The sequence below is a fragment of the Pteronotus mesoamericanus genome, unplaced genomic scaffold (assembly GCF_021234165.1).
Source record: "Pteronotus mesoamericanus isolate MK-2021 breed Mesoamerican mustached bat unplaced genomic scaffold, CSHL_Meso_final contig_101, whole genome shotgun sequence".
NCBI lineage: Eukaryota > Metazoa > Chordata > Mammalia > Chiroptera > Mormoopidae > Pteronotus > Pteronotus mesoamericanus.
The window spans coordinates 3,708,982-3,724,035 of NW_026555001.1; the positions used below are offsets into that span (position 1 = coordinate 3,708,982).

The window sequence follows — 15,054 nt, forward strand, 5'->3', positions numbered from 1 at the left end:
CTTTGAACCTTTGCTCTGCCTTTGGTGGTCCCAACCCATTCTTCCCCTTTAAGACTCAGATTATCATTTACACCACTATATTGGAATTACCTAGTCATTCATTTCTCTTTCTCAAACCAGACTATAACTCCTCAAGGGTAGTGTTCTTTTTTTTAATTTAGTACCCAGCACATGGTAAGTAGGCTCTAAGTATTTTTTTTTTTTTATCAAAACTGAGAATACAAAAAGATATTGGCAATCTAAAAGGCAGGCCATAAAACTTAACAGCGAGATAAAATTTAACAGGCTATACTTGGGTTTAAAACAAAGAAAGAAAGAAAACGAGTCTAGATCTAAGTACCAAGTACAAGGTGGGATAAAGATGACTCACCAGCACTTGTAGACCATGCAAGAAAAGAAAGGCTGTGGTTTCAGTTGACTTTAAGCTCCTCATGAGTCAACAGTGTGATGCAACTCCGTAACCTAGTGTCAGAACAGGGAAAGTGATGGTCCTGCTGGTCAGACCCCTTGGAAAGGTCACGTTCCACACTCTGGGGCCCTACCGTAAGAGGAGGCGACGCATGTCCAAAGGAAGGCAGTTAGAATAGGGAGTAAGGTGAACCCCATCAGATAGTAAATGGTTGAAGAAAGTAAGGGTGTTTCATCTGGAGAAGACAGAGGGGGCATAATAACTGTGGTCAAATGCCGAAGGGCTCATTGGGAATCTCAACATGCAGAATTAGGCCAGTGGGATCTTCTCACAATGGAATAGTTGATCATGTGAGCTCCAAGTCCCTGTAGGGCTTCTGCAAAGCGGTGCTATAGAGGGGACCTGAGCCCCCAAAGGCAGTTTGGACTAGATATCCTTTTATCCTGCTCAACTTTGAGACGTGGTGATTTAAGAGGTCACTCAGTTCATAATGATTGAATGTTGGGGACGGCGCAAGGAGAACATCTTCTGATAGGGGTATCTTATGTCCCCCTTGGGGAAATTATGAGTTACCTAGACAAAAATTGCTGCTGGGCCAGAAGTCTGAATCTTAGTGGCTGTCACTCGTTATATGTGTGAAATGTACTCAGAAAAGATATCTGACAGTCCCACCGAGTGTAACCACACCCTTGCGTTTTCGTAAGTCCTTTTGTGGAACTTTGAATAAAGTGAGTACCTTTGGTGTTTTTGCTTTTTAGTTCCAGAGCATCTTGGCTTGTGGGAGGAAGTCAGAAAGATCATCTCAGGATCCGAGCTAATAACAGGATTCCCCTACACCTTCACGGTGCCGGGCCTTCCCCAGTACCTCCAGAGCCTCACCAAACTGGCCATCGCTGCGGTGTGGGCAGTGGCGGTCCAGGCTGGAGAGCAGACGGGGGGTGTTCCCATCTCCTTCTCTCAGCTGCTGGAGTCTTCCTTCCCCGAAGTGCGCCTGCTGACACTGGAAGCCCTCTTGGAAAGGTTTTCAGCAGCAGCCTCTGGATTAGGAGAGAAGGAACTGCCACCCTTGCTGTGGAATATGGGAGGGACGTTCTTAATGTTGGCTGTGAAGGAAAAGCACACAGAATGCTTCTGCAAGGTAAAGTCTCTGGTGTACTGACCACCCCCCTGACCCCCAACACTTTTTGATAAGCCCACTGGCGTGCTCAGCTCATGAAGGCAGGACTGGGTTTGGCTTCTCCAGGAGCAATAGGAGGGCGATTCAGCATCAGGAGGGCAAGGACTCTTTTCTGAGACTTGGCGCAGCTTTGTGTATAGATGGACACTAGAAAAGCGTTTGATGATGACAGTATTGATGACAGAAATTAACCAAAGGCAGATCGAGAGTAAGCCACTGAATGCTCCAGGAAACAGCATTGACACTTAGCAGTAGAACGTGTCAGAGGGTAGTCCTTGCTGACGTGGCCGCTTGGGGGCAGATAGCCACCTAGAAAGCGTAATCAGAAGGAAGGGACACTGACCTCAGAATCTAGACATCCTGACTGATCCCAGATCACTAGGGCCCCTCGGGTGTGTCCCTGCTCCACCCTCTCTTGGTGTCCCAAAGGTATTAAAAGGGAAACAAGAAGTCAGAGCTTTTTGAAAGAGAGACTCCCCTTATCGTTAGTGATTATCATTTAGCTTCTGGAGACTTTGTCCTGAAGTGGTTTTCTTTCTCTTTTTTTCATGGATCTGGCTCACACAGATACTGAAAATTCTCCATTGCATGGACCCCAGTGAGTGGCTTCCCCAGACAGAATGCTGTACCCGTCTAACCCCCGAGGAGTTCTTGAACTGGACAATGGAAATTGCTTCCAATGAAAGGTTTGTCCCCAGTGCTTGCTGTGTAGGCTCGGTTCCTCGTGTGGGCCTGTCAGTCAGTTATGTAATGAATGTGAGCACAGTCCTGGCCTAAGGATTCAGACCCTGTGTGTCTTTCCAAATCTCCACTTAGAAGCATGTTCTAAGCTCAATCAATAGAATGATGTCAGAGTATTACATTCATAACCGAAAGGTAATCACTTCTGGAGGTGTTTGTATAACTGTGAGGTGGAGATTTCTGGCATTCACATCCGCATGGATTACAGACTATCTGCAAAAAGCATCTCTATATAAAATATGTCTGATTTGCTTTTGGGGGTGTTTCTGGCTTACTTTTTCTAGGTCTGAAATTCAAAGTGTAGCTCTGAGACTTGCCTCCAAAGTGATTGCCCACCACATGCAGATGAGTGACGAGGTAAGGCTGATGCTGCCCTGGTGCTGGGTTCTAACTTTCTGTGCTCTTTTTTACCTGGACGGTCTCAGTAGGCAGAATCACCATGGTCTGTGTGTGTAACCTCTACAAAAACATCGTCCATGTTGATGTTTCACTTTGATGTTTCTCCTGTTCTGGACACATTTGATTAGAGGCCATGACAATAACACAATCTCCTCCCCACCAACACACACATGCCCAGACCTTAAAGAAGCTTTAAGACAAATAGAGACAGACTTAGGGGTATATGAAGAAGGTGCCAGCACCACAGAATTATTAGAAGTAGAAGGCAGTCAATACAACCACGAAATAACTTGAGGATCACGGTCACACATTACCACACTCTGACAGTGTTGGCATAACATTGCAAATTCTGATTCCTGACAATAAAGCAGTGCTGAGAGAGGTCCTGGAGACACAGAGATGAAGAGAGACAAGGGGAGACAGTCCAATGTGAAGAAAGGAGTGTTCAATTACGACATTAAATGCTCCAGATGGGATAGGGCTGTGGGAATCCCGGGGAGGGAGGGAATGTTTGGGGAGCTGAGGAAGACTTCACAGAGGAGATTGTTAAATCCAGAGAGCCTGGAGGTGGAGAGAAAGCCAGAGGGGGAGAATTAAGCAGAGACAGTTTCCTTCGGTCTGTTATTCAAAGGCAGGCCAGGGGGCCAAAGCCAGGTGGTCACTAGGAGATACAAAAACCAGAAAAGGAAAATGAGGATGTTTGTAGGAAGGAATAGAATGTGCTTTAAAAAACTATAGCCCAGAGCGGGGAAAAAACAAGTTTTGAGAAAGTAGTCAGGAGGCAGCTGTTGTCTGCCAAAGATACTGTTCTCCTCTAATGCCATTTTAGCCATTTGTCACAAGTATATTAATGAATAAGCTGATATTTGATGAACATTGGGAGTTTTCCAGGAAGAGAAATATTAGCAGAATTTCAGAGAAACACATAAAAGAAACTCCTGGGAAAACCTGGGTTTCTTTGTGCTTTGGATTGAGAGTCAGAATCTTCCTCGAGGTCTACGATGCTCATCAGTTCTGTTCCATAAATTATCAGAGGAGCCAGTAACCCCATATCGAAAATTAAAGAGGCTTAGTTGGTAGGGGAAGTAAAGTACATTTGGAACAATAACCCCCTTTTAGGAAAAGTTAAAGAAAGGGGGGGCAGAATATAGAGACAATTGTAATAGAATAAACATGATTTATAAATTTTTTTAAAATTTTTTTTTAAATCAATTAAAAAAAATTGAGGTCACACTGTGTGCCAGACACTATTCTAAATGGTGGGAATGCAGAAGCGAACAGAACGGATACAGTTTCCTGCCTTCATGCAGATTGCATTCTTGTGTCAGACAATAAGTAAGCAAATAATTAAATACAAAGAAGGAAATAAATATGGTGATTAACAGGGGAAAAAAAAGGTAGAAACAATTCAAATGTTCAACTGCTGAATGGGTAAACAAAATATGATACAGCTATATAGTGGAATATTATATAGCCATAAAAAGTAATGACATCCTCATACATCCTACTAGATGGGTGAACCTTAAAAAAACATAGTAAGTAAAAGAAGCCAGTCACAAAAGACCACATATTGTATAATTAAGTTTACATGAAATATCCAAAAACAGCAAATCCATAGAGACAGTAGATTACCAGTTTAGGGCTAGGGGAAGGGACAGAGGACAAGATGGAGAATGGTTATAGAAGAGCATGAAGGTTCCCTTTTTGATGATGAAAATATTCCAAAATTGATTGTGGTGATGGTTACACATATGTGTAAATATACTAAAAACCATTGAATTGTATATGTACCTCAATGGATAAATTAGACCGCATGTGAATTGTATCTCAATAAAACTGTTAATATAAAAAAAGTAGGGCTCTGTTTAACTATTAATGTCAATTAGGATGCTGTTTTAAATGTTGTAACAGAAGCTCATAAATACAGCGACATAAACCAGGTAGAAGCAGCCCCAAGCAGACAGGACAGCTTCACGGTGTTGGACCCCCAGGCCCTCAGCCCTGATGGCCTGCTCTCCTCGCGGTGGGCCCAGATGGTTGCTCCACCTCTGTCATCGCGTCCTTTCCAGCTCGCAGGAAGGGAAGGTCTCACCTGTTTCCTGAAACCACCATCCCATTAGTCAGAACTTAATCACATTACTCCCAAATTCAAGGGAGTCTAGGAAACGTAGTCTTTAGCTGGCTCTCCGTATGCCCAGCCAAAATCTGTTCTATTATTAAAGACAGAAGAAGTATCTGGTTATTGGAGATAAGTATTATTTGTTTCCACTGTCCTTCCCCAAGTTTTGTCTTTACTGATGGTATCAAATACACCAGTTTTCTGAAAACCTGATTTGCATCGGAAATCAGTCAAGAAACTTGCTTGCCAGTTATAGTGACTCTGTATTGCTGAAACACAAGTCAGATTTTCTTCCCCGGCTTGTTTATTTTTCCCTAGTTGGGATGGAAAAACAACTGAAAAACCTTTCTTCCCACTGTGGCAAGAGGTAATTTGCAGATCCAGTTAGGTGTATGTAGCTCATCCCTCATTTCATGATTGCATCTTCCGAACTGCTATACGTTTTGTGCTTTCAGACCAGGGACTTGGTAGCTCCCAAACTGCAGCAGTGGGTTCACTTGGTCATCTCATCTTGTGGAGACCATCTTCCCACGGAGTCCAGGCTGGCAGCTGCTGAAGTCCTCACCAGCACCGCACCACTGTTCCTCACCAACCCCCATCCCCTTCTTGGTAAGTGCAGCGCGCAGGGTGTGTCCATTGCACCGAACATGCTCAAAGTGTGCACGGATACTCTAGGTGAAAAGAGCAGGATAGATGAAAACTGACAGTGTGCACTATACCTTTACACCTTCCCAGTTCCTTAGAACTAGAGCTTAGTTCCTACTCTAATCACTTTTCACCAACAGCCTCATAAGTGGCGTCTTTTCTTTCTCTCTTTTCCCCCGAACCTTTCTCCTTATGCTTCCAAAAACTTCTGTGGTCTTTCTGAAATACAGGTCTCATCATTTCACTCTACTGCCTAAAGCCTTTGAGTGGGTTCCCTTTGCCTTCAGGATAAAATCTAAATACCCTTTAACATAGGTTATAAGTCTCTTCCTGTTCTGTGCCCTGCCTACCTACCTACCCCTCCCTTCTCATCAGCCAATGTGGGCACTATGAGTCATCAGTAGGGAACAGTTCTATAAACAAAGTGCTGCTTGACTGGCTTCTTTTTGTCTTTTCAAGACTAGAACTAACCGTCACCTCTTCCAGGAAGCCTGTTGCAGTGATCTTGGTGCCATATGAATGGGTCAGTGTGAAGCTGTGCCATTGAGGAAAAAGAAAGGACAAGCTGGAAAGGATTTAGGAAGTTGAATCATGACTTGGTATTGAGGTGCATATAAAAGGAAATTCAAGGATGACATCCGGGCTTCTGGCTTAAGTGACTAAGGATTGCTGGTGCCTTTCACTGAACTTAGTTTTAAGTTTAAGGCATCTCTGTGACAAAAAGGTAGAGAAATTCTGAAATCACTTGGATGGACAGAGCTTAGCTGGTTTCCAGCCATGTTCTCCACCTTCAGGTCTCTCCTCACCGCCACCCCTGTCCTTCAAGAGGAATGATTAGGAAAGAGCGTCATATCAACGGTGTTTGAGAACAAGCAGTAAGCTTTAGGAAATCCTAAGTAATTCAAAAGCATGGGGTGGGGGCGTTGTTTTTGTTTTAATTTTTAGGAGTTTTTGTAAAGTGTGGTGTTCTATTTTTGAGCCTAGGGCTTAATAAAAGAATAGCCCGGCACCTAACGCCATGCCTCAGCCCCGACTGCCCCTTGTCCTCTCCTGCCGCCTTCCCCCCGTATTACCGCACTCTGGTTCTCTCCCACCCGTTACTGGAATTCTCGTCACCTCTTCCATGCTCAGCCCTGGAGAGTAAACCGCAGTTCCTGGGTGCAAGGAGCTTTCAGTGCAGTTGCAGAGACAGGATCTAGAGAATAGAGGAGAGAATTGCTTTTCTAGATGGTGAGATGCAGATTTGAAGTGTTAGTGGAGTTCAGAGCAATGAAATCTCTCATGACCCTGGAACTCCCTGGGAAACAAAGTTGTCTTTGATGTCCTCTTAATTCTTTCTTCTAAGTGACTCTGAGACATTTTTCCTATGTCCAAATGGGGACTGAAAGGGGACCTTCTATGATTGTGATTTAGTCATTGGACCCAGAGGAACAAGAACAAAGGTTTATGAACTTTGGTGAAGTTTCTACAGTGAGAGCAGTATTTTGGAGCACACTTTCTGGGTAACTCTGGCCACTCTAATCCTAGCTCCTCTCATGCAAAAATGTGTGTGGAATTCCTGAGCGAAATTGAGTCCAGGGCAAAAGCCATTGGTTCATAATTACCAGAGATGGTTATAGCACTATAGGCCATAAGGAAGGAGGCCAGTGGTGGCTGGTAGCCTACAAGAACTTGAAAAATAGGTGCAGAACTGAGACACAAAGGACATAAAAGTGCATGGACAAGTCAAGGACAGAACAAGGTCATTTAAAGAAAAAGAAAAATTGAATTGGACTAAAGAGGGAAGACTGAGGTTTTTGAGGGCATAACTGACCATGTTAAAGAGGAAAATATTAAACCCTAGAGAACATTAAAATGGATAGGTTCTGAAAGACTGAGTAAAACCTAAAGCCAGGCCTATAACAGAAAGGAAAGATCCAAACCGCAGAGGGAGCCATGCAGCTCTTGGTATGAATGAAGAAGCATCAGTGACTCTGATATCAGGTCCTCCATGGGGACATCAGGAAAGGACAGGCGAAGAAGAGCTCTTAGGACAGGGCTGGTTCTCCGCTGAAGGCCGGGGATGATGAGGAGTGGGCTTCCGTGGCCCGCCATGGTGACGCTCCACAAGCCTGGGCCCCCCCCCGCCGCCCGTGCAACATGTGCCCTTTCTACAAGGGCCTGCCCACCTCTCGCCTCCTTCATGAAGTCGGCCTTGGTTGCACTGTGATCTTTCTCTTTAGTGAGTCACAGCCACACGTTTCCATACCTGACTTCTCATTGCCTTGTGTTCATTGGCTTAACGTTCCCTCTAGGTGCTCAGAAATAGCCACCATCTTTTCCTGTTTCACCATCCATAGCAGCACCAGCAGAGGGACTAGACAGAGTCCCTGCCCAGGGATAATGGCATTTGGGTAGCAGGCCCCACAGATACACGGTATGGGCTGGTGCTTTTATCCTGGTTCCTTGCCCTTTTTCGATTCTTGCCCAGAAGCATACTCTTGATTGAAACTTTGCTTTCAGAATTTATAAGCTCAAACAGTCACTCATATCAACAATGGGCTAGTTTCCCCAGAGTGGGCTTGACGCATAGTGTTTCATTCCTGAGAACTGTGAGTCACTGTGGACAGCTAGGCCCAGGGCCTTAGTCAGCCAGGTTGCACCTTCTGGGGGGCCCTGCCTGGGGCTAGTTGCCTCCACAAACCTTCACCCATCAAAAAAAGAGAAAAAGACACTTCCAAACCTTCCCCTTTATGGCCCTCTCTCTTCCAATGTTTACCTGACTCTCAGATCTCTCTTTCTTGTAATACCCAGAAAAAAAGGAATGGCTGTTGCTCGTTAAATACTATTCTCCACCACAGATTTTATGTGGTATTTGTACCTGCTTGTAAATTGCATCTTAGGTCATTAGAATTCCTTTCTGTCCCCTTAGGGCTGCAGGACACACTTGCCCTCTGGAGGTGCGTCCTTACCCTCCTGCAGAGTGAAGAGCAAGCTGTCAGAGATGCAGCAACGGAAACGGTAACGACCGCCATGTCACAGGAAAACACCTGCCAGTCAACAGGTACCTCCTTCTTCTGCTTCTGCAGTGCTTTATTGCTCTTAGACAGGGGTTGACACACTTTTTCAGTAAAGGGCCAGAGAGTGAATATTTTAGTCTTTTGGCCATTCAGTCTCTGTCTCAACTCTGCTGATTTAGTGGGAAAGCAGCCTTAAACAGTAGGTAAACATGCGGGCATGCCTGTTCCGATAAAACTTTATTTACAGAAACTGGTGGCTGCTCAGATTTGCTCTTCTAGCCATAGTTTGCTGATTCCTGCTCTAGGATACCATAGAGAAAAGTTATTTTCAAAGACAGAAATCTAATAAACAGTGTCTTTTGTTAGTTATATTATCATCCTTTCTAAATAAAGTCGTCTTTATTATCTGTGTGATTACATAACCCAGGAATCATAGCTCCATTATTGTGTTCCTCCATGAGTTTTTATACCCTACAGAAACATATGAGTATAAGCCTAGAGGTCCTTTTGTGCCATGGCTCCTCTTTTGATGGCGATGTTAACCCAGGAGCTAAGAGGGGAGCAGCCTGGGAGGATAGTTCTGAGTTCACAGCCACTCAGCTTACACTATGAGCTGTGATGCCTTGGGCCCTGGTTATCTGTTTATGATGGCACATGCTATGGAAGCCAAAGGGAACTGTTGTCTGTGGGTAGAAAGGGGGTGCTGGATAAAAGGGACAGGAGGTAGATGGAGTAGAAGGTCATGCCTCTGGACCAGTGGCCATCTGGGAGGGTGACCTCTCTGGCGGCCTGGGACTCCCTACTCTTGGGACTGGGTGTCAGGAAAGATCACTGGGTCTGCCGTCCCAGAGAGAAGCAAGCGTACCAGTTTGAGGCAAGGGGGTCCCAGGCTGAGCAAAGAAGTTTGCCTTAGTGGACAGCAGAGCCGGAGGGGAAATAGCCAAGCAGCATTTGTAAGGAGTGTGGGAGCCCCTCATCCCCACGGTTAGGGCTGCGGTCCCTGGAAACTCCCCTTGAGATGTGTGACCTTCTTAGTACTGTTGTAATGGTCTGGGTACTTTTCTCTACAGATGTGGCAAAATCTAGTTTTTAATAATCTCTCAATGGTACTACTCTAGAGCGGGTTCCGCCAGAATCAGCTTTGCCTCTCTGTGGGAAAACCTTCAGATCTGTGCTGCTAGTGGTGTGCAAGCAGCCTTCTCCCCTCCCCCACCCCAATCTGGCCAAGCTCCTAGAGATCTAAAGTTCTACCGCTATTACTTCGGTCCTTTTCCAAATTTTGCATTTTCCTTAGAAAGACTCACAGAGCACCTAGCAAGTACTCCATAAATATTTAGTGGAATATAATACTAGATTTGTCTAGAACCTTCTCCACCAAAGCTGGGAATGATCATTTCATAGTGGAATTCTTAGGTGGACATCTCCTTCCTAATCTTTATAGTCTTTGCCCTGCTGCTATGACTGTATCTTTCAGAATTTTCCCAAACTTATTTACGTAAAACTATATTAAGTTCTCCCTCCTAATTTGAGTTTCTTCTCAAGGAATAGAAATCAGAAATTATAAATTGAGTGCCTTTTGCATGTGAAATTCCATATGTGAAATCCTCTGAGGGAATAATAAATGTAAAATGCTAGCTGTCCATCTTTCTATTCTTCATCTTGGTCTATAAGGAAGGATTTGAGGTATGAAAAGACAATAAATCTATAACAACTAAACGTAGTATTGTATGTTACTCTGGGCAAGAGCCTGTACTGGAGGGGTGGAAAGCCATATAGGAAATTATGAGAATAACTGACAACATTGAAATATTATCTGGAGATTAAAATCAATGTTAAATTTCCTGAACTTGAGAACTGTGCTGTGGTTTTCTAAGAGAATATTATTGTACTTAGGAAATCCACAACTGAAATATTAGGTGGTAAACAGGCACAACACCTGGCACTTACTCTCAAATCGTTCAGAAAAAAATAAAACTGTGTGGGCATATAAGTAGTAGACTCAGGTATGGAATTTCTATAGTTGTATCTTTTCTGTAGGCTTGAAGTTATTATTCCACAATAAAAATTTTTAATCCAATTCCACAACTAGAAAAGACCAGCATGGTGAATGGTGATAGATCATCTCACTGGTTTATCAGCAATTCAGCCCCCAGTGCAACTCCTGTAATTTTCTCCTAAATAATACCAAAACATTGTCCCCCTCCCTTTTTTCAAACACATTTTGAATGAATTTTTTGCATCCAGAAACATCAAACTCAAGCCAGATTCTTCCAATTCAGAGATCTCAGCATCATATTGCCATTTCTGGGGGGAACGCTCAGCACTTCCCTGGGTATTCTCTGTGCTGCCTAATCGCAGCGCTTACAGAACCTCCAAAATAAACATGTTTGCTTAGACCAAAAAGTAGCTGAGGACTGAGGGTCAGGCCCAATTTTTCACTGTAGTCAGAAGTTTAGCCAGCTGATTTATCAGAACAACATTTTCTTATTTTGACATCTCTCAAGGACATCGGCAGCTGATGGTAACTTTTCACATTCCTTCAGGGATTTTGTAGAATACACTTCTAATGGTTTGCTCTTTGGTGTTCCAAGCTAGTTATCACTATTAAATCTTGAATTCCTTGGAAGTATATGTCATTAATTTTTGTCCCCGAATCAGTGGTTTAATTAACTATCACAGTAAGATAATATTAAATTATGTTAATATATATTAAGATCTTCTTTGAGAAGGCTAAATACTGTTTGAAATAAATTAATTCTTACTTCCCCTGGCAAGAAGAAAATAAAACGTGAGGATTCCCTTCCTCCAAGATTTCATCCCATGAATGATGGCTGGTCGAGGACAGGGGCAGCTTTGCGCCACGCCGTCCCACAGCCTTCTGGGGATACGGGGACGTGCGAGGTACATATGGGGTCAAGGGAGGTTCCTGAGGGTACAGCTGGCCCAGAGGAAGGGACAAATGGGACACAGATGAGAGCATTCAACACAGAAGGAAAAGCCAGAGCCACAGCTTGGAGTTAGGGGGAACTCGGGAGCTGGTGGGGTGGCAGTGTGTGGCCTGGTGTGGCCAGAACACGGGCTGAGGCCCGGGCAGCAGAGACGGAAATAAAGCTAGAAAGGCAGGGCACCCACACCCGGGATGATTTTCAGTGCCAAGCCAAGGAGCTTCTCTAGGTGAAGCAAGGCTGGAGAGGGTTTAAATGGAGGCAATATTGCCAGAAACGGGTGTGTTTGAGATGGGGACCAGGGCTGGTGAGTGAGGGAAATTTCCAGGCATAAGCCGCCATCAGTGGTAATGGGGGGGTGGGTAGACTCAGCAGGATTCGGGGGCTGGTGCCTGTGGGAGGCTGGAGACAAGAGGAAGCGAAGACGACTTCAAGGTTGCAGACCTGCAAGATATCCATGGGAAGATACCGAGCCGTGCCCCCGGCACTGACGGAGCAGTTGGGCTGTGGCGTTCCAGGAAGTGAAGCTGCACAGAATCAGGAAAGGCACTTAGAGGCTGCAAGTCATTGTGATCTGGGACAAATTATTCCTCAGGCCTTGGAGAGATCAGCAATGGAAACTGAGAGAGCAAAGGGGGACCTTTATGTGCTGTAGGAACAGAATGAACTGTCCGGCTTTGCCCTGCCCTCCCAGCACACGGCACAGTCACCTGGGAGCCCAGCACTCCTTACTGGGCGGTATTGCTCCCGGGGGCACTGGTTAGAAACTGTCGAAGAGGGAAATATTAACCAGGTATTCATCACCCTAGCATGTCACCTTGAACACAGTTGCCTTTAGGTATAGATTTGTGGACTGAATTGGTCATTGATTCTGGAAGGCCCACAGAAGACAATTCTATATTTACATAGCCTTCATGAGGATGGATTTGTTGTTCACTCACTTCTTTAATTAATTTTTTAGAGGGAGGGGAAGGATAAAGAGGGATAAAGACAGGTAGAGAACCATTGATCAGTTGCCTCCCACACGTCCCCAGCTGGTGACCTGGCCTGCAACCCAGGCATGTGCCTGACCAGGAATCAAGCCCGTGGCCTTCTGGTTCGCTGGGGGACACCCACGCCCCTGAGCCACGCCAGTCAGGGCTTGTTATTCGCTCTCTCTGCCTGCGGATTTCTCCTGCGATCCACGTGGTCACCTGGAAAGTGAAACTCAGCCTATTAGCAACAGTCTGAGCACCACCTGAGGGTCCCTTCACTTTGGAAGGAGGACCTAAAGAAGCTGTATCAGAGAGACCCTCTCCACTCCTTAACTCCACTCTCTTCTGTGCTGGTACCACGAAGAGCGACAGAAGAAATGGCATTTCTAGGACTCAAGAGCAGGACATTGAAGTTTGCAGCTAGGTAACAAAGCATTTGGGCAACATTCCAGGAAAGGCCCCATCTTGCGCCTTTCCCTGTTCTGACTTGACCTCAAGCCTCGTAGTACTCTGGGAACAGCTCTAGTTTCAAGAACAGGAGACAGTCAAGGCCATTGGCTCTGTGCATCCCACTTCCCTGGGCTCCCCCCACCTTCCACTTAAGCAGTTCACTTTCTGTCTCATACACTAGATCAGAGTTTCAGGTCAGTTTCATTTGAAGGAGGACTTCTATGTGAGGAAAAAACAACCTGGACAACATTTAATTTTTAATCACCAAATCTGGGTGATTCTCAAGCTAGGCAGAGTTCTGGGGGGAAGCAGCAGGCTACATTTGGACAGAAGAGAGGATAAAAAAAAAGCCCTTAAAAAAAAAAAATCTCTAGAGAGCTAGAAAGTGGTCAGAATCCAGCAATTTGGGGTTTAGTCCATGGCCTTTCCCTACCAGCCCGAGTGTTGGAGCCGTTCATTTTCGGAGAGCCCTTTGTCTCCAACGCAGGGTTTTGGCGGGTTTAATGTGCTATGCTGCGGAGTCAGCCTTGCAGGCTCCTGGGCAGGAGGACAGAGTCCCGCAGGATGCCTGGCTCTGGTGGCCCAGCGGGCTATAGGGTGTGGCTTCCTGAGCCCCCTTCTGAGAGCCCTGCCCTCCCCAGCATGGGGTCTCCTTCAGGCAGGAGGAGGCCTAATTCAGGTGGGCCCCTTCCTTTCCAGGTCCATTTGTGAGTTTCAGGAAGAAGTTTCTGATAAACAACCCTCAGTTTAGCTGATGCAGAGTAACAATGTTAACAAGTATTTTAAGGGGCTCCAAACCTCAAACCCTTCTCAGCTTAGGTTCCAGAAAGAGGACTTCTTGGTAGTAACTTCTTAATTGAGATATAATTGACATAGGAGATATAAACTTTCTTATAAAAAGTGTACAAAGATAACAAAAAGAATCTTTAATAATGTACAAGGGAGAGAGGGAGAAGCAGGCCTTCATCTCACGGGCATGGGCTGTGTGGCTGATGGTTCTTTCCCTTGGAGTACTGGCTCTGAGTAGTTCTGATCCCTCCCTCGCACCCAACCCCTTACCCACAAAAGATCTTCTAAAACTTTCGCTGATTCTACCAAATATAAATGTTTAGCAGTAAAACATTAAATCCCACCTTCCCCTCAACACCCAGCCCTCCAGGATCTCCCTTTCCGCTGAACCCCGGTGGCATTTGATTGTTGCACCATCCCAAATAGCCCTCGATTTTCTACTCTTTTTATTTCTTTCATGTGTTTTATTTAGTTTTATCTTCCCAACTAGCTCATGGACTTAGAAACTGTCTTCTATTAGGTGCGCATTGAGTGGTCATTTCATGTTGATGAACTGACCATTCACCACCATAGGCCACCTAATAGTAATTGTCTTGGTTAGTCCCAAGTTCTCTAAGGAGATTAGGGTGCCCTTTCAAACAAGAAAGAGCTCCAGACCTGGCCGCTGAGGCTCAATTGGTTGGGCGTTGTTCTGCAAAGAAGAGGTCACTGGTTGGATTCCTGGTCAGGGCACACGCCTGGATTGCAGGCCTGGTGGGGGCCCATGCAGGAGGCACCTGATTGATTCTCTCACACTTCAGTGTTTCCCTCCCTCTCTCCCTCCCTTCCTTCCCCAATCGCTAAAAATAAAATGAAGGGAGGGAGGGAACGAGAGTGGGCTCCAAAACAGGCACACTGACCCTTCCTGCTAGAACCAGCTCAAGGCGCAATGGTTTCCTTTGCTTCCTGCAAATTCTGAGGGGCTCCCTCTCTGGGTCTTGTAGGCTAAGAGTTGGCAGCCCTGTGGTATTTGCCCCTTCCTTCCTCGCACCTCTCTGTCTGAGACTCAGGCTGCAGGGGCCATGGCCCCGGGTTTACTGAGAGACACCTCAGCGGCCTCTGTGCTTGGCATGGGGACCCACAGAGGCTCTGGAATAATGATGGAGCTTAGCAGGAAGGTAAGAGAGTAGAAACGAGCAGGATGTAGAAAAATTGAGACTCAGAGGTTGGAGAATGGGGCGGGAGGCAAGTGGCATTGTGGGGCTGAACTGAAACAGCCACATAGCCCAGGGCAAGGTGAAGAAAAAAAAAGACCCAACCCTGCTCAATGTCCCCCAAAATGAGTTCCTCCTCCACCCCCCCTTCCGCCTCACACACATACATACACATGTGCGCCCTCATCGCCCACACGGAGCTAAAGAGCCAGTG

General features: G+C 45.6%; 1 protein-coding gene across 1 annotated transcript in view; it reads left to right on the forward strand.

Annotated features, from left to right (window-relative positions):
• The window catches only part of THADA (THADA armadillo repeat containing), a 300,884-nt gene that overhangs the window by 255,267 nt on the left and 30,563 nt on the right, over positions 1-15,054 (forward strand). The window contains exons 32-36 of the mRNA XM_054567244.1: positions 1,168-1,547; positions 2,154-2,272; positions 2,612-2,684; positions 5,301-5,454; positions 8,402-8,533. Of these exons, the coding sequence (XP_054423219.1) occupies positions 1,168-1,547; positions 2,154-2,272; positions 2,612-2,684; positions 5,301-5,454; positions 8,402-8,533 (858 nt within the window). The remainder of the gene's footprint in view (positions 1-1,167; positions 1,548-2,153; positions 2,273-2,611; positions 2,685-5,300; positions 5,455-8,401; positions 8,534-15,054) is intronic.